The 18734-nt window shown below is 50.1% G+C and overlaps 1 protein-coding gene across 3 annotated transcripts in view; it reads left to right on the forward strand.

The window, feature by feature from the left end:
• The window catches only part of POLR3A (RNA polymerase III subunit A), a 46708-nt gene extending 34041 nt beyond the window's left edge, over positions 1 to 12667 (forward strand). The window contains exons 22-32 of one of the 3 annotated variants that reach the window (XM_086381804.1): positions 638 to 673; positions 4016 to 4102; positions 4190 to 4272; positions 5441 to 5611; positions 6690 to 6783; positions 6977 to 7069; positions 7732 to 7896; positions 8391 to 8555; positions 8763 to 8894; positions 10120 to 10252; positions 12026 to 12667. In XM_086381804.1, coding sequence (XP_086237930.1) covers positions 638 to 673; positions 4016 to 4102; positions 4190 to 4272; positions 5441 to 5611; positions 6690 to 6783; positions 6977 to 7069; positions 7732 to 7896; positions 8391 to 8555; positions 8763 to 8894; positions 10120 to 10252; positions 12026 to 12174 — 1308 coding nt within the window. In that variant the 3' untranslated portion in view covers positions 12175 to 12667. Of the gene's footprint in view, positions 1 to 637; positions 1219 to 4015; positions 4103 to 4189; positions 4273 to 5440; positions 5612 to 6689; positions 6784 to 6976; positions 7070 to 7731; positions 7897 to 8390; positions 8556 to 8762; positions 8895 to 10119; positions 10253 to 12025 lie in introns of those variants that run through there. The other 2 variants (XM_086381806.1, XR_015156772.1) reach the window with 2 other exon arrangements.
• Positions 12668 to 18734: the final 6067 nt, after the last annotated feature.

Consider the following 18734-nt stretch of genomic DNA (forward strand, 5'->3'; position numbering starts at 1 on the left):
CCAACTCCTCCCTCCGTGGTTTTGAAACCCAGTAATTCGTAATAGTAAGAGCATTGTTTTAATGCCATTTATTGTGTTTTAGACAATAAATGATGCAGTAGTGTTTAATACCATCATTATTTTAAATGGCTTTTTTTCTTGCCACAAGATGGGTTAGAAATGTACAGTCATCCTTCCTTTTTCTTCCAGGGACCTGTTACCTTGACATCGTCTTGTTTTTAGTTTGTTTTTATTTCACAGACCTCCTCCTTTCTGTTGATAATCATGTTTATGATCAAAAGCAAAGGAATACAGGAATACATGGTTCCCTGCGTATACTGATTGTGATTCAAATATAGCACAAAATATATCCCTTGAAGTATATAAAAAATGAAAACAGTAAAACACTTACATAAGGATATTTTAGTTAAAAGCTCTTCACTCTTTGACGTGGTAAGATACAAAAGGTGAAAAAGAGACTCTTCCGGATTTTAATACATTTAAAATTAAGAGCCTGGCTAAGCTGAGTGCCTTCATTTTGTTTTTGTTACTTCACAATTTTTTTTTTTTTTTTTTTTTTAAGTAACAAATGAGAGGTGTGATTTGGTTTTTCTCCATGACTGTATTCACTTATTTGTGTTTCTGTTTCTCCTCGAAGACCTTAACTGAGACAGGCTATGAGAGATACAACGAGGTAACGTGCTTCCGCGCTGTGGCTGCCGAGCAGGGGGCGAAGCTGTGCTGCACCCAGCGGTCTGCCAGCCCCAGGCTCTGCAGGGCGCTGTCCCAGTCCGGCCGGCAGGGCTTCCCCTTCGTCACTTGGCTCAGGCCCTTTCTTGTCTTATGGTTTGACAGTGGTCCCCTGACCAGCAGCACTTGTGGGTTCAGTGAGCACTTATTCATCCGTCCTGTCCCCATCTGTCACACGCCCCACAGATGCAGGGCCGCAGAGGTGGCGGAACGCGTCCTCACCCTCCAGTCACTCAGTCTGAGCTCAGGTTTGCCGAGGGATTCCAAAATTCACCAACCAGAACAGATTCACCTGAGCCGAGAAAACGTTGTCTGGCTGTGATGTCAGAGCTGGGGAGGCAGAGAGAACTCACGGGTGGCACTGCGCCCTAGCCCTGCCAGAAGCCGACAGCCAGGCCCACACACACGCTGCGGGCTGAGTGTGAGCGTTAGCTGCTGGGCAGCCGTGTGATTAACAGCCTGCCAGTTGCCGTGTTCTGAGTTCCCTTGGTATGCATGGGTTGATCCTGCTGAGCTCTTAGTAGCTTGTCTCAGTTTCCCCTTCCAAAAAGGGAGCTTTTTTCCTTTTAACCTAACTTCCAGAATATCTGCCATAACTCTTAGGTGAGGGAACTCATTCCTTTTAGCAAAGCCGCTGCCAGAAGCATGTCCACATGGGTGGCAGCTGAAAGCTGTCCTTTGCAGCACCCAAACTGGGGGATGGTGTGAGGTGTGTGCTCTTGACTGCTCGTATGTATGGACTGCCTCGACAGATGAAAACCCCCTGGATCAGCTTGGCCTTGGGTTCTGGCCCCGGTTTCCCGGTGCCAACAAGTGGGGCAGCCTTGAACACCTAGCAGGCAAATGGCAACATCTGGGTCAGGAGGGCTTTCAGAGGCTCGCCTTAAAGGACACGACCACAGCTAGAAAGTAGGCTCAGGGAGGAAGTCACCCATTGAAGGAAGCTCTTAATACTGAATGATTCAGAGGAGACACTAGGTGGCCGCGGGTTTTATTGCTGATGAGGATCCCACTGGAAGGCAGAGCCTCCCCAGGGGAGATTGTCCCACCACCGTCTCCAGCTCTGAGTTCTACCTCTGATTTGTAACAACTAACTGTATCTGAAAAACGTGGCCTCAAACCTGTAATTAACAAGTAAGCCTGTAGAGTCTCTCGTTAAAAAGAGTCTCTTGAGAATTTTCAAGTTCTTTTAAATTAGTTTAAGTTCTTTCTTAAATAAAAGTCTTTCTGCACAGAATGATGGCTGAGTGGCATGGTAACCTTCCACTCTTTGTCAGTGAGGGGAGTTGACCAACAAGTAGAGTCATGGGAAGCCTTGTGTTCATGAACAGGGGACAGCCCAGGTGTGATGGAGTCCACCCTTATAGCCCCTCAATCACCTGGGCTCCTGGGAGCCATTCTGAAGTGTCCAGTGGGCCGAGACAACTTTGCAGAAAACCCCTCCCCTGAGTGTAGACTGGGCAGAAACATTTGACTTTGTAGAGGGGCCTGTTCCCTTAGCCAAGCCCTGACCTTAGTCAGCCCAAATGGCCTCTGCTCTAGAGTGATGGAGCCAGAGTCCTGCCGCCCCACAGGGAGAGCGCACCACACTAGACAGCAAGTGACTAAGAAGAGTTTGTGGTCACAGACCCTGTGGACCCCAAAAGTTTTAGTTTTTTGCTTTCAGTAAAGATAGTAACTAGAAATTGCTCAGTAGTCTATGGGAGGCTAGAGAGATTTATTTTTGCAATGTTAGAACAATACCCGGCTAGTTAAGTCTCAAGCTTTCTGTAAGTGCCTTATTGAATTTTATTTTTGCAAAAGTGGGCTTCTGGTCCAGTCTGCCCTTTGAAACATTTCTTTCAGTCAAAACTTTAGATATTTTCAGCTGTGATATAGATTGAGTAGACACTGGGCAGGCGTGCTGGTCTTCTGCTACAGTTATCCTCAACTGAGAAACAAGACCTGGTGAGGCTTTGCAGCCATCAAAACAGTTGTCCACCCTCGGACCTGCCTGGGGATTTGTCCAGATGTGTGGATCCGACCTCAGCCAGCCGCACAAAGCAGCTGGATGCCTGCACTTGGCCAGAGTGCCCCCCAACCCCCAATTTGTCCAAAATCATTGAGAGAAATCATATTTCCCTGAGGGTCGCTGAGAGGAAGCATAGTCTATCCACCCTTTCCCTTACTGTCAGAAACACCCCTGGATCAAACCAGAGCAGCGGATGTGCTTTCTTTGAAGGATGCAGCTGCTAGATTCCATGTGTCCTCAGCTCACCTGAAGTGCTCTAGGAGTCAGTCCCATGGTACGTGGTGTGTGCTGGCAGCAGGACATGGATGTGTGTGGCCCATTAAACACCACACCCTCTGTGAAAACTCCTCAAAAGGAGAGCCTGGCTGATGCTGGTTCTAGGAGCAACCACAAGGCTCTTTCACAGACACATACCAAAGTATAACGCATATGGGTCTTCCCCTTAGAGTAGTTACCAGAAAACTTAGGCCTGTCATTTCTAGCTGTGCCCTGTGGATCTTCCATACAATGTAAAGTCTCTTCACCTTCTTTCTTGCTCCGTTTTGTCATCATCCCAGGGCTTAGAGCCCTATTCTTAAAATACAGCGGGAGCAACAGATAGGCTGATGTTTCATTTGCAGCTTTGAGGGTGATTTCCTGGAGGCCTTACAAAGTTCTGACTGTGTGTGGGAAGGGAGCATGAGACAGGCGAGCAAGGCAGAGGTGAGGGTCAGAGATAGAGCTGGGACCTGGGCGTGTTTCCTTTGAAATGAAGGCAGGCTGAAGGCATGTGCTTGAAATGTGCATAGCGTCTACAAAGCCAAGCTCTGTAGTATTTATGTTGAGCAGAACAGCTTCAGAAGAAACCCTCAAAAATGTATGAGTCTAAAGGCTTAGAGGTACAAGTGGTGCAGCAGTACTTACTCTGAGCTGCATGAATGTGGGCAGCGAGGTGTCCAGGAGAGCAGGAGAGAAGGCAGCAGGTGGAAAGGGTCATCCTGTGTCACCCTCACGTGCTGGGTTAGCACTGCAGATTCACAGGAAGCATCTCAGAGTGAAAAGACCTGAGAAACACTGCAATGGATGAACGTGTCCAGGGTATGGGGAACGTGGTGTGTTCTTTAGAAAAACATTTTGTAATAGAACCTGTATCCATGTTATATCTCTTATAGTGTCTTGTTTAGCCACCACTAAAGTAGGAAGGATTCATCACTGACTAAAGTTTACTAAAAAATGAATCAGGTCGTGCAAATCACTGAGAAATATATATCTGATGTTTGTTGTGTAATCTTTCAGGAGATAAAAAAGTTTATCAAGGAGGTTTCTGAGAAGATCAAGAAGACCAGAGATAAATACGGCATCAACGACAACGGCACGACAGAGGTAGTGGCCGTCCCCCGGGGGTCAGGAGATGCAGAGGGTTTCCCACGCTGCCGGCCCCGGCCCTGAACTCGGCTTTTGTTCCTCTAGCCCCGTGTGCTGTACCAGTTGGACCGGATCACCCCCACCCAGATAGAGAAGTTTCTGGAGACGTGTAGGGACAAGTACATGAGGTGAGGGCGCTAATTGTCTCAGGCTGCCGGGCAGTCCAGTGGGTCTCTGGCATCTTTCCTGTTTCCCCAGGAAGCAGAATCCTGTGCCCACATCACTTACCAGCTGCCAGCCTCAAGCAGGTTCTGTCACCTCCTCTCTAGGGGCTCCAGTGGGTAGGCAGGCTGAGTGCTCCAACATGTGGGAAGAAGTGCAAACAAATTTCCGAGCATCGTCTTTTCATAGGGAAGCTACCAACATATTTGGCCAGGGCTGGCTGCTTGTCCACCTGCGGTACCATGTGTGAGCGGAGCCCGTAGGTCTTGTCCGGTCACCCACGCTGACCACAAGTAGCCACGCGGTTCCCTGTCGTCGTTGGGCCCCTCTGAGCAGTGCTCCCCTCCTCTGTACCTGTAACTGATCTGTGTCCGGTTCTTCCTCTGTCACAGGCCCAACCTGGGTCCTTGCCAATTCCTTCCTGACCCTGACGGCATATGTATTTTTTCTGTTGAAAGATAATCAGACACCTCCCCAGCAGTTTGGGGGTTTTAGTTTTGTCTCTTTTTTTTTTTGGCCGTGGCACAAGGCTTGCAGGATCTTAGTCTCTGGGAGTTGAACCTGGTCCCTGGCAGTGAAAGGACAAAGTCCTAATCACTGGAGGGCCAGGGAATTCCCTGGTTTTGTCTTTTAATTGAGGTATAGGTGACCTATATGTAAAAGTATATAAAATGGGTATATTTAAATGGGTTTTATATAAGATAGTTGCATCTCTTTTGTTTAATTGTATTAATGGAGTAGGGGCTTCCCAGGTGGCTTAGTCGTAAAGAATCCTCCTGCCAAGCAGGAGACTCGGGTTCAATCCCTGGGTCAAGAAGATCCCCTAGAGAAGGAAATGGCCACCCATACCAGTATTCTTGGTTGGGAAAATTCCATGGAAAGAGGAGCCTGGTGTGCTGCAGTCCATGGGGTCACAAAGAGTCGGACACAACTTGGCCAACTAAACAAACGACAGATAGTTGACCTACAACATTATGCAAGTTTCAGGCGCAAACACAGCAATTCAGTATTTCTGTATATTGCAAAAAGGTCACCACGATACATCTGGTTACCATCTGCCGCCGTACAAAGATATTGCATCGTCATTAACTGTAGCCCCTAGGCTGTACATTTCATCCCATTTTGTCTTTTCAGGGCACAGATGGAGCCAGGTTCCGCAGTGGGCGCGCTCTGTGCCCAGAGCATTGGTGAGCCAGGCACCCAGATGACCCTGAAGACTTTCCACTTTGCGGGCGTGGCCTCCATGAACATCACCCTGGGCGTGCCCCGCATCAAAGAGATCATCAACGCCTCCAAGGCCATCAGGTGCCCTCATCCCTTTGCCTCTTGTTCTCACACTCGTCTCTCATGTCCAGGAGAAACAACGTGTCCCTTGTCACGAGTGGGTGTCTGATAAATGCTAGCGGACAGTATCTCAGACTCTGGAGTGACACGTGCTAGTGTTAATCATATCGTGGCTCTTAAAAAACACCCAAGACAGAACGTCCAAACTGGAGAGGGTCAAAGCCGAAGCAGTGGTTCTTGTGGCCACAAGTCACATGTAAGAGAGAAACCTAAAACAATGCCTGGAAAAATTGGAACCATGTGTCATTGTAGACTTCATCCTTTTGATGATGTTATTCCCAGCTTCACTAGTCCTGATGTGTCTGCGACTCAATTTTGGGGCCGTATTCTGTGACAACACTCCCCCAGCCCAAATCCCACCCCCTGGTGGTTCCATGATAGAATTTGTAGGTGACCTGAAACTAGGAAAGAGAAATATTTTATAGCGCATTCAGTGACAAAATCATGTCCTACCTATGATCGGAATGTAGCAAAATGACAGTACAGCGTTAAAGGAGAGAACGCTGCACTCGGTTCTGGAACAGCACCTGTCCATGTCCAGGGTGGCAGGAGCTCTGCCCGCCTCTAGGTCAGTCAGATCACCCAGGAGTGTGCGTTCAGGGGATGCCATCCAGAATGGCAAGGCTGGAAGCTATGAGCTAGTAGTTGGAGCAGCCAGAGGTGTCCTGGAGGGGAGGTTGTGGGAGCGGGGTAAGCTATAAGTGACATGATTTTGTCACCACACATGCCGTAGTATACAAACCCATCGTATACAAAGGGTCAGTTTACTCAGGGAACAGAACTGAAGTAACTACGTATTAGGACCAAAGAGGAAAAGGTAGGTGTGCTTGGCCAGGAAGACTGTTCTGAAAGCCACTCACTCACTGATGGAGTGGCTTGCCTCATGAGCACTGGGGTGTGCAGCCCTCAGGACTGCGCCTGACGCCAGTGAACGCACAGGACAGTAAACTGCAGTTGCTGTTAGGGTTCCAAACTCACCCGGACGTAACGCAGCGTGGTCTTCAAGCAGCCTCGTGATCCTGTGCCCTCCTCCCCACAGCACTCCCATCATCACAGCACAGCTGGACAAGGATGACGATGCAGATTATGCTCGTCTGGTGAAAGGCAGAATTGAGAAAACCCTCTTGGGAGAGGTAAGAAGAAATCCCTCTCGATAATAAGAAAACTAACCCAGCAGCGTTGCCAGGACGTGTGAGAACCTCCTGTAGTGGGTTTACCAATCCGTGTGTCCACGCTGCTCTGTGTCCTTAAAGACGAGAGGGAGCCTCGTATGCTCCGAGGGACAGGGAAGTGACTGACGGATGTTCTGATCTTTTGACACCACAGATTTCAGAGTATATCGAAGAAGTGTTTCTTCCTGATGATTGCTTCATTCTCGTCAAGCTCTCCCTAGAACGGATCAGACTTCTGAGGCTGGAAGTGAGTCCCGTAATTAAATGCGTGAAGGAAGTCATCCCCTTTCAGTCCCAGGACAGGTGTGATGAACTAGGGCAAGAGCTGTGCGTAGCACAGGAAGCCCCAAAGAGGCTTCCACTCGGCGTCTGTCCTCTGGATCTGTCGTGCCTTCACATTCTGTCTACCCCAACCCCGGCACAGATGTGACCACCTAGAGACACACAGGAAATTAGTGGAGGTGGTGTGCAGACCACGGTGCCCATTTGCTGTGACCCAGCATGCCAGCAGTTGGAAGGACCATAGTGCCAGCTGTGTCTTACCCACCTGTGGGCCCCCAGCGCAGCAATGGCTGGCTCAGGATACGTGGGTTGACCTGGCTTCTTACTGGCATTTATAAACGGGTAACCGTGGCAAAATGGATTTAGGAGGGGCGGGTGGATCTACTTTTTTAGTGAATAAGCAGAGGTGTATATACAGTATATACAGTACATACATATACATATATCTCTGGTATTAAAATACCAAAGTACCAAAAAAGACATGATGAGGAGAGAGACTGGGGGGTGGGGGGTGGGCGGGGATAATTAAAAAGGCTCCTTAGAGGGGCAGGATGCTGAAAGGCCAAGAAACACAGAAACTGCAGCCTCCAAATCCCGCCAGTAACCTGGGCATGTGACCCCTCACAGGTGAACGCTGAGACAGTGAGGTACTCCATCTGCATGTCCAAGCTGCGCGTGAAGCCCGGCGACGTGGCCGTGCACGGCGAGGCAGTGGTGTGCGTCACCCCCCGAGAGAACAGCAAGAGCTCCATGTACTACGTGCTGCAGTTCCTGAAAGAGGATCTCCCCAAGGTGAGTCTCAGGTCGCCTCCCCAGCTGTCAGGCCTCACTCCTGAAGATGCATGACAGGAGGGAGCACGTTTGTCTCTAAGCTGCAGAGCCAGGCATCGGGGCGCGGAAGGGCTGCTGAGACTGCGGGTGGCGCCCGGTTCCTTCGTTTCTTTGCCACATCCCCGAGGAGTCAGGCAGGCTTAGGTTGCCTTCTTCACCCTGCTTTACCATTCTGCCTGTTCAGCTTTTCTCTTCTCTCCTAAAACTGGTGGTGGAAGAGGGCACGACCCCCTGCGCTTCTGCTTTCCCACCTCCCCACCCTGCAGCGGCTCAGGCAGCACACAGGCACTCCCCGCTTTGGCGCGTTCCTGACAGTCACCTCCGAGATGGGGTGATCAAGACCACAAACAGGCTGTGACACCCCCAGTTCTCGCAGCCACTGGTTTCCCAGGCTGCTAGGTGGGCGGGGCCGTTCGCACTGCGGGGTCTGGAGCCCTCTGTGTCTCTATGTTCAGGTGGTGGTGCAGGGCATCCCGGAGGTGTCCCGAGCTGTCATCCACATTGATGAGCAGAGCGGGAAGGAGAAGTACAAGCTCCTGGTGGAGGGGGATAACCTGCGGGCCGTCATGGCCACCCACGGCGTGAAGGGCACCCGGACCACCTCCAACAACACGTACGAGGTACCGCTCACAGCCGGGGCTCCTGCAGTTGGCCCAGCACGTTCCTCTGACCCTGCCGTTCACTCTGGGTCTGCACCGAAGACTACCCCACACTCCATCTCTGTGGAGGGACACAGGGTGCTGGGAACCTGCAGGGCAGAGGAGGATGTGAGGGGAAGCTGAGGAGCCCTGGAAGTGGCTGCCTCCATTCATCTCTGCCCTCCGCAGGTGGAGAAAACCCTGGGCATCGAAGCTGCCCGGACAACTATCATCAACGAGATCCAGTATACAATGGTCAACCACGGCATGAGCATCGACCGGCGGCACGTCATGCTGCTCTCCGACCTCATGACCTACAAGGTGCGTGGGGCCTCGTGGCTGCTATCGCAAACCCAGTCTCAGGAGCACCAGGCTTGGAGGACATATACAGTGCCTGGCTGTGATGACCACTATTACCCCAGAACCAGAGTACAGTGGTCCAGCTGGGCGTGCTGGTAAAATTCCAGTGTGAAAATTGCAACCACATGGCAGGAGGCAGGGCATGGTTTCTATCCTAAAAGAAAATTAGCCATTGCCAGAAGCCTAAGGATTCCATGACAGACTGAGGTTTATGTCCTGCCGAACCCATTTCTCATACTCCTATAGCCATTTCTAGGTGAAAATCTGACTGGGGACTGAGTTTGGTTGGTTGGTTGGTTTTTGTTTTTGTCTCTTGTACCAAAAATCTTTCCTCTCTCATCATGCCATAAGGCATGATGCCTCCACAGACACACTTGTACTGCAGCAAATTCAGAAGCTGGGTGGGAGAAGTGACCCATTTCCTACCACCCCGTAGTAAAGACAGTCATTTTAAAGTCTTCCTTTCCATTTTTGTTCTATACGCATATATTAGATTACTACAGGTAAACAGTAAAAGTGAGCATGTCATTTTTATTGAACATTATAAGTGTTTTCCACATTGCTATGTAGTTTTATAAAGATACTTTTTTAATGATGGTTCAGTATTCCTTTGAATGAAAGTACCTAAATATACTTGTTTCCCTACTTTGAGGTTTTTAAATTATTTGGGTTTTTATTTCTTTGAGTCATAAGAAACATCTTCAAAAGTTATTTTTTTTTCTTTTAGGGGGGAGGGGTGCAGTTTAGTTCCCCGACCAGGATTTGAACCCGGACCCTCAGCAGTGAGAGTGCAGGGTCCGAATCACTGGACCAGCAGAAAATTCCCCACTTTTCAGCTTTTGTTCGGTTCGTTTTCATTGGTGTGTAGTTGCTTTACGGCGTTGTGTCAGTTTCTGTTGTGCAGCAGAGTGAATCGGCTACACATACACGCATATCCACTCTTTACTTCCCAGTTCTCGGTTCTTTGTTCCAGTGGCCCCTGGCCGTGAGTGCCAGGATCTGTGCTGTCAGCGCCAGTGACCCCAGAGGGACACGGGTGGGACAGATGGTCGTTAGGGTCCTTCGCAAACCTGGATTGTGACTTGAACAGCAGCCTGGCTGCTTTTTGCTTCTTCTGTTGAGGGGGGCAGGGGCTGCGTTCTGGTCCTGGCAGGAGATCCCACTCTGGCTCTCTCCCTTGACACAGGGTGAAGTCCTGGGCATCACCAGGTTTGGCCTGGCCAAGATGAAGGAGAGCGTGCTGATGCTGGCCTCGTTTGAGAAGACGGCCGACCACCTCTTTGACGCTGCCTACTTTGGGCAGAAGGACTCTGTGTGTGGTAGGTTTGGTGCTTGCAGCAGCCTCACCAGAGGCCTTTGTGGGGTTTTGTTGGTTTTTTGTTTTGTTTTGTTTTTTACAGTTTAGACCATGGCCAGGGCTTCTCAAGAGAAACTGAGCAGGGAGAGCTTTGCCTTGTTTTAAGAGTCAAGTCGCAGCTCACAGAATTAGAGCTAACCGATCTTTTATCTCCAAAGCCTGATTGCGGCAGCCTGCGTCCCCCACATCCTTTAGAACCCTGCTCAGTCAGGACAGAGAAGAGGTCACCCCTGGGCAGGTAGGAATTTTCTAGCCTCCAGAATGAGAGTCAGCCACTCTGGTCCTGCCCCAGGCGCTCCCGCTGTCCCAACTCCCTGAACGAGGCAGCTGGCACGCTTCCGCCGGGTGCCTTGTGTGCCATCTCAGCACGTTGCTGAGGCATGGATATCAGCCCTTTCACGGGGAGAAGACCAAGGGCACTAACTCGTTATCAGAGTCTCGCCCTGCGCTGGCCTGCCCTCCCCACACAGAGCAGGTCTGGCGGGCCTAGGGGAGAGGGGTGGCTGTCACAGCCAAGTTCTGCTCCCTGCGCCCCAGAGTGCCCACTTTACTCCAGCCTTTCTCGTGCCACAGCAAGACCCTGTGGCCTGAGGTGGGAGTTTGGGGTTCAGACAGTGACGCCGCGCCTGGCCCCAAGCACTGCCGCCAGAGCTCCGCTTCCTAGTGGCCGTTTCCCTTCTCACCTCCTTGTGTGGACTCAGCACCCGAGATGATGGGCAGATGGGACCAGGCAGTGTGTGCCTACTTTTTGCTTCTAAGATTAGGGTGACAGGTTGCAAATAGAGGGAAAGAGAAATTAGGCAGTTCTTTACTATAACGAAGGGTGAAAGGAAAGAAAAGCAGGCAGAGATGGGGGCAGGAGAAGGGCAAGGCCCAGCCAAAAGTGAGAGCAAGCCTGCTTGCAGGCCTGAGACCCAGCACCCCGCTCCACCTTTAGGGGCCTGGCATGGTTGCCCTGCCCCAGCTTTAAAGTCCCCTGGTCCTCTGCATGTTGTAACTTAGTGTCAGCCCTCACTCTATGTTGGGTTTTAGTTTGATTGCCTCTCTGGCCCCTGATAGCACAAAGCCCAGAACACAGCAGATACACACTTGCTTACTATAGAACCAGAAGCCTCATGCAGAGCCCAACATTTAGATCTTAGAAAGCTGAAAGGGAGCTTGGAGAAAGGATCTACACTGTCGCCTGACTCCTGTCACTCCCATGAGGGACCCTGCCTTCTCAGTGTTTCTGATTCAAGCTGTGGACTCCGAGGTTGGGGTGGTGTTAACCCCTGGCCCACCCCTGACCCCTGGGCACAGAACAAATCTGTGCTGCTGTTTCCATGGGGATTGGCATCTGCTCGCTGCGGTCCCATTTGCTTGTTCCCTGGGCCCTAAGCTAAGGACATGCTGGGTGGCAAACTTGGGGTTTCCTGAGCATCATTCAGTGTATCCTTGCTGTTTGAGTTTAGTGCTCAAAGGTGAGGCCACATGATGCCTTTAGCTTGGGCAGAAAGGCTGCTGAGGCAGCAGCGGGGCTGTGAGCAAGCACTTCCCTTCAACCAGATGCAGGAACTCCCCCCGCCTGCCCAGGAGCACCAGGCCATGCCTTCAGCATCCATAGAAGAGGAGTAAAGTGAGCAGCCCAGGTCCAACACGTGGGGGCTGGGACTCCAAGTCAGTAGTCTTTCTGTCCTGTTTGAAGACTTCCCCAAGTGTAGAGACGCTCTCTCACCTCCTTTCTGGTTGGTTTCAGGGGTGTCTGAATGCATCATCATGGGGATCCCCATGAACATTGGAACTGGACTCTTCAAGCTGCTCCACAAGGCCAACAGGGACCCCAGCCCTCCCAGGAGGCCCCTCATCTTCGACACAAACGAATTCCACATCCCCCTTGTCACCTAGTCCAAGGAAGAGGGGGCTGTTCCTGACCTTGGCTCCTTGTCACCTGGAAAAGGCTGGAGGCCAGCAGCCAACTCCTGAGCTTTGTGCTCCCCAGGACCGAGGCCCTGCTGCCCCTACCATGCTGGCTGTTGGAGAAGGTTCCCTGAGTGCTGGGAGCTGCTCATCCCATGACCCCAGCCATAGCACAGTGCTTGGTGGGGTAAACCGGGATTTTTCTGTCGGTTTGAAACCTGCTTAATCTGGGGACAGCTCTGCACCTCCTGCCTACTCCACCTCCCTGGACTTGTAAGGAGGCCCCAGCCAAGCATCTCTGCTCATTTCCACCTCCCCTGTCCCTCCATTCACTCACAGGAGTCCCAGCCTGACCAGGAGCCAGTGCTAAGCCCCAAAGCCAGGGCACATTCTCAGTTCTTCCGTTCCCTGGTCATGCTGGAATCTCCCAATGTGACATACTAATGTAAATATTGTTCGTAGTATTTATTTGCTCACTGAAGAATTTGGAGTTTTTATTGTTATTTTAGTTTTCCTTTTGAAACCAAGAAGCTGTGGAAACCAAGAGAGCCAGCTTTGAAGCATCCTTGGAAAAACTAGTTAAGCAAATGGGGCTATCTAGGATTTGAAACTGTGTTGAAACTGTCATGAGGCCAAGCTGCTCTGAAACACCTTTTGCAGACTCCCATGCCACCCTCTTTGTGTATATTTCCGATGCCCATGGGGGCACATGAGTCAAACTCATTCTTTGTGGCCTGTAGAAGCCTCTCCAGAGTTTAGAGCTGGCTGAGGTGGGGACTCCCGGTGTACATGGAGATGAGGAGTGGGGCAGGGCCCTGCCCTGCCTGGGGGCATCCGCACTCCTCCTGAGGAATCCACACGTGTGCTCGCCTCCCGCAGCCGGGGAGCACACAGGCAGCTGCAGAGCCGGAGGCCTCGTGAGTGCCCCGGGGCCTGGCGTGAGAGGGCCCTCTGGGCGCAGGCAGGCGCCGGCTCTCAGGGGTGAAGCGGCCACCCAGACAGGAAGGGTGGGGCCTGCACGGGGGTGGGCGCCCGCTGGAGTTGACGTCCCCCAGGTGGCTGCAGCAGGTTTCTCAGAGGACATCTGTGATGATAACACACGTGAGGCGGTAGGAAGGACCCGGCAGGGCGTCCCAGGAAGCCCGTGTTCTGCTGCCTGCTTGGGCCTCTGCTAGTGACCGCGCCTTCCATCGCTGGTAGGGTTTTCAAGGCTTACAGGGGGTTTTGTGAAACACCAGAAAGAAACGTACACAGCTGGTCTCCTAGAGCACAGGGGTTTGCTCACAGAAACGGTGGTTCTTTGTGCCGAATTTGCTCCTTGGGATGGGGCTGGAGCCACAGGGAAAGAACTGGTGGCCACAGCTCTCCTCCAAGAATGTTCCCTGGAGCCTGTCCTTCCCTTCCCTGCCCGGAGCCAAGCTTCTCACTCTGGCTTTTCCTTCCCTCCCTGGGGGGCCTTGGAAAACCTAGACTGCTTGGTCAGAAGTGAGATGATATGAAAAGTGGAGCTGTGACCCTGTTTCTGGCTCCCTGCTCTTGGGAAGAAGATCAACCTCTGAAACGATAGCTGGTGCATCTCGCTGTTAAGCTACTGGAAGACACAACAGTGCAGACCGAAGAGACGAGCATCTGGTTTTGAGTGAGAAGATGGTTTGGATGATTAAAGAGGGTGTGGTAAAAGAAGAAGGGGAGGCCCAAAGAATTCAAGCAGTATTTTATAGAAGTACATTCTTTGGTCATTCCCTAGTTGATTTCCCACCTTCTGAGTTAATGCTGCTAAGGTACTCTGCAAAGCCCTAGGTTCTCGGGTGCGTGTTTGGAACGAGGGCTTTTTTTCCCCATACTGACATAAGTTAGGAATTCTTGACCTGAGTTATTTTTTGTCAATGCTCAGGTTTCAATTCTACCAAAGTGAGTCTGGGCTTCTCAGGTGGCACAGTGGTAAAGAATCTGCCTGTCAATGCAGGAGACACAAGAGACGTGGGTTTGATCCCTGGGTCAGGAAGATACCCTGGAGGTCATGGCAGCCCACTCCAGTATTCTTGCCTGGAGAATCCCATGGACAGAGGAGCCTGACAGGCTACAGCCTATAGGGTCACAGAGAGTTGGACACGACTGAGTGTAAACTTAGTTTGGCCCCACACCTATGAGGTTAACCTACACACTTAGGGTACCGTTGATACGGAAAAAAATACCATTTTTCACATTCAGCTCCCCCTGTATCTTTGAACTGATCTGGCCTAGTTTAAGACAAATGGTTGAGCCCATTAATAATGCTTATGCAGGTTTGCCCCATGCAGCCTCACCATGGACTGTGCTTCTCTCACCCAACCTGCCAGGAGCCACAAGACTGGCTTCCTAAAACCTGAGAAGTAACTTCTGGGCCTGATCAGATCCAGGACTGCTGGACTACACGTGAGGGCCAGGGAGGGTGGAATTGGGTGATGGAAGGGGCCACAGTGCCCATCTTGCTCTGTGACACAGAAGCTGGAGAGACCGTGGCCACAGTTTTCTGCTGTGCGTGACAAAGTGGGCACCTCTGGGAGCCTGGCCCGGTCTCTGGCAAGCACTCTGACTCCCTGGGTGAGACGTGGCTGCAGTGGATACAGGTTCTGGGTTGGATTCAGACCAGCACGTGGTTCTGGGAAGGGGCACACCCCCAGTGACAGTGAGGTACCCTCGCCACCAGCCCTGCCACCATAGGCGGTGTTGACTCGTAAACCCTACTCCGGCCTCCCCACTGCACATCCTAGGGGTGGGAGTTAAAATTCCCCCTAATCTGATCATCTACCCTGGCCTTGGGCTTTGTGCAAACACAACTCAGACACTCAATTAGCAGTGTATACTGAAGACCGAGCTGAACAGAAGGTTAGGATGTTATTCTGGCCTATTTGGAAGAAGTAAAATGTTTAAATTCTGCCTCATCCATTAGACACGTATTTCTGACTGGTGATCTGTCCAGTCCTTGACCCTTTTCCCATCCTTTGTACACAGGGATCGAAATAGTGACTGGCTCAGTTACAGCCCTGCCCCACTTTGTTCAGCACTTTGGGGGCGGGAGAGACATTCTGGAGTGTTTCAGTGTCTGTCGGATGAGAGCTAAATGCAGAGCTGTGTGTCTACTCCAGCTTCTGTCCACGTGTGTTCACACTGATGAATGAATGATTCAATCTGACACAATGTGGTGGTGATTTTTTCTTAAAGTTTTGTTGTCTCTTGGCAGAACTCTTATTTTTCTACCAAAACTCAAAAGAAGGAAACGTGCTATACAAAAAAGTGTGGCAGTTCAGCCCAGAGGGTTGTGAAACAGGGTAGTTGGGTTACAGGTGGGCTTCAACTCCTAAAATGATGAATGTTCCTGCTGCAGGCCCACCTCTAAAGGTCAGCAGTAAGCATCCAGCCCCCTCCCACCCCATGTGGCTACTTCAAATCCAGTGAATTGTGGGGCAGCATCCCCCACACCCATCTTCTGGAGGTGCTGCCTGGCCAGGATCAGGTATCTAGCTTGACTTCATTCATTCAATTAGTAAAGACCTGCTATGTCCAAAGTCCTGTTCTAGGTACTGAAAGTACAACAGTAAACCAAACAGGTAAATCAGATACTAATGCATCTAGAAACAATTCTTTGGCAGAAGTGGGTGGGGCGACAAAAACGTGTCCAACACAGTCTAGGGTTGAGGCTTCAGAATTGAGGGCCTGGCTCCTGTGGGCAGACTCAGCACATGAGGCCTCACCAGAGCAAAGAGAAAGGTCCCTCTGAGCCAGCACAGCCCCCAGGTTCCAGCCCCTCCCTACAGGGCCCTCCATGCCTCACTGGCCTCCTTCCCTTGGACTTGGGTTCTGGAGGATGTGCCCTGGGCAGAGGACACCTGCCCATGGTCAGTGGGGAGGGATGCTCCATCCTTTCCCCACCGTCAACATGCAGTGTTAATAAGCAGTGTTAACAAGCAGTGTTATGCTTTTGTTCTGGCCCAGGTGGTGTGCTGGGCCCTCGGAGGAAGTCCCTGCACGCATGGGGTTTACCATCTGCCCGGGGTCATCTTATGGTTAAGAGCCTGCGTTCTGTGATCAGGCTGTCAGAATTCAAATCCCAGTTTCCCCTTTTTATCTGGTGACCTTGAGCTAAAGACCTAGCCTCTCTGCCTCTACTCATTTATAAGATAGAAATGCCATTTATTGGTATCTACATCATAGGGCCATTGTGAGTTTCAACATGATTATGCATATAAGGTCTTAGTACAGCTTGGCACAGAGTATATGCTCATTAAGTACATTGCAGTTATGATGACTATCACTATTTTGACTGAAAAACATGCTCTGTGAATTCACAAGGAAAACCCAATCCTTTGACTCTTTAATTCACTCGGATGGAGCTGTGTGTGGCTTTGGAAATTGGGCCTCCTGGATATAAACCCTGCCTCACTCTGCTCAGTCAGTAGATCCCAGGAAGTATTTCACACCAGGGACAAAGAAGCCTCAGGAAGGGGACTGGCACTTAGCAGTCATGTGGATCAGAGCTTGAACGTTTTCATGTAGGCCAGAAAGTAAATGTGGGTAGTAATACCAGAGAACTCAGAGGCTCTTTACAGAGAGATGTAGACATTAATACGCTTATTTATATAGATGTGTTATATAACAGGGTGTTCCTCTCTTTAGGCTTCCCTGGTGGCACAGCAGTAAAGAATCCGCCTGTAGTGCAGGAGATGCAGGTTCAATCCCTGGGTTGTGAAGATCCCCTGGAGGAGGGCATGGCCACCCACTCTAGTATTCTTGCCTGGAGAATCCGATGGACAGAGGAGCCTGGCGGGCTCCAGTCCATAGGGTCACAAAGAGTCAGACACAACTAAAGTGACTTAGCATGCACACACGTCCCACTCTTGAAGAGAGAGGTTGCCACTGAAAAATCATCAGCAGAAAATATTACCAATAAGAAATTGGTAATCTTGACCACTTTACTTCCCACTCTGTCCGGTGTACCTTTCTAATGTACCTTCTGAAGGTATTGCCCACCCCACCCCCGCTTTTTTTTTAAGTCTGATAGTAAAGAAATCAAATCATCTTGGACCAAACTTTGCTCTGGAAAGTGCTGAGTGTTCTGCCCTGAACATAGTAGAGTGGTCATTTCCAGTTATATAAACATAAAGCAAGTAGGCACCAAATATTCAGGGAGCAGGACATTGTTATCAGCATAAGTTAACAAAAAATCTAAGTTAACACAGCCTTAAATACCTAAGGTTGTTGTTTTTATTTAAAAAGACCATAGATGGTATTGCAGGATTAATACCGTAGTTTCACAAAGCTGTGGGAGAACCAGGCTTCTCCCAACCTCCCCTTCCACCCTAGCATGTGGCCCAGCCCTCATTCCTCATGGTCCAAGGCGGCTGCTTGAGCTCCAGGCATTACAGCCAGAAGAAACGGAGAAGGAGGCATAGCACTTTGCTTTAAGGAGAGTTCCCAAAAGTTAACTTGGCATTTCTGTTTACATCCCCTCAGCCAGAATTAGCCACAGTTCCAAAGGAGGCTGGAGGATGCCATCTGGGTCTGGGTGGCCATGTAGGGGCTTCTGTTAGCAAACAGCACGGGGAGGTACAGAAGTGGGCTATGACCATGTCTGCCTGCAAAGTATAAGGATGCGTTGTGGGTTTTTGTTTCTTTGGGGGGGTTTTTTGCTTGATAAAGTTCAGAAAATTCCCCTAAGCCTCTTGGAACTGGAATATTTCTAGGATGCGTACAACCATGGGACCTCTTCCTCTTCAGAGGGACTAAGAGCACCTCCTCCCTGACCCCTAAGCCCTTCACTCTCCCCTTTCTTTTCCCTTTCTTGCAGATTTCATGCCTGAGTTTTTGTTGTTGTTTACTAACCTGACATTTAAATTAGATCTCCTTCCCTTAGCAAGATGTTCAAAATGTTTCTGGACTTAATGGAAAATGCAGCTGTCAAACATTCATTCCATAAATAACACTGTTCATTGCTCACCTACTATGTCCCAACCCCAGTGCCAGGTACTGAGTGGTGAACAGAATTTCCATGACCCCTCTTTTTAGCAAATTAATGTAGTCACAGCACTATCCATAGAAATATAATACAAACAACATATGTTCCCATTTTCTAGTATCCACATTTCTTTTAAATGGTGAACTTAATTTTAGTAATCTATTTTAGTTAATTCAACATATCTACAATATACCAATATGTGACCAATATAAAAATCATGGATGAGATATTTTACACCCCATATACTAAGTTTTCAAAATCCAGTGTATGTTTTAAGAGTACAAGTTTCAGGTTCTCAGCAGCCAGATGTGGCTAGGATATACTATATTCAGTCCAAAAAACAGTCTGGGGAATTCCCTGGGGGTGGGGGGATCCAATGGTTAGGACTCTCCACTTTCACTGCTGAGGAGCCAGGTTCAAACCCTGGTCGGGGAACTAAGATCTCACAAGCCACACAGCCAAAACTTTTTTAAAAAGAAAAAGAAAGAAAAGCATAGTCTAAAAGAGGCAGTAAACAAACGGACAATTACAAATGGCACTAAAAATCAAGGAG

This window comes from Bos grunniens, chromosome 28, assembly GCF_055505025.1.
Source record: "Bos grunniens cultivar Pamir isolate PY7600 chromosome 28, Bosgru_T2T1.0, whole genome shotgun sequence".
Taxonomy (NCBI): Eukaryota; Metazoa; Chordata; class Mammalia; order Artiodactyla; family Bovidae; genus Bos; species Bos grunniens.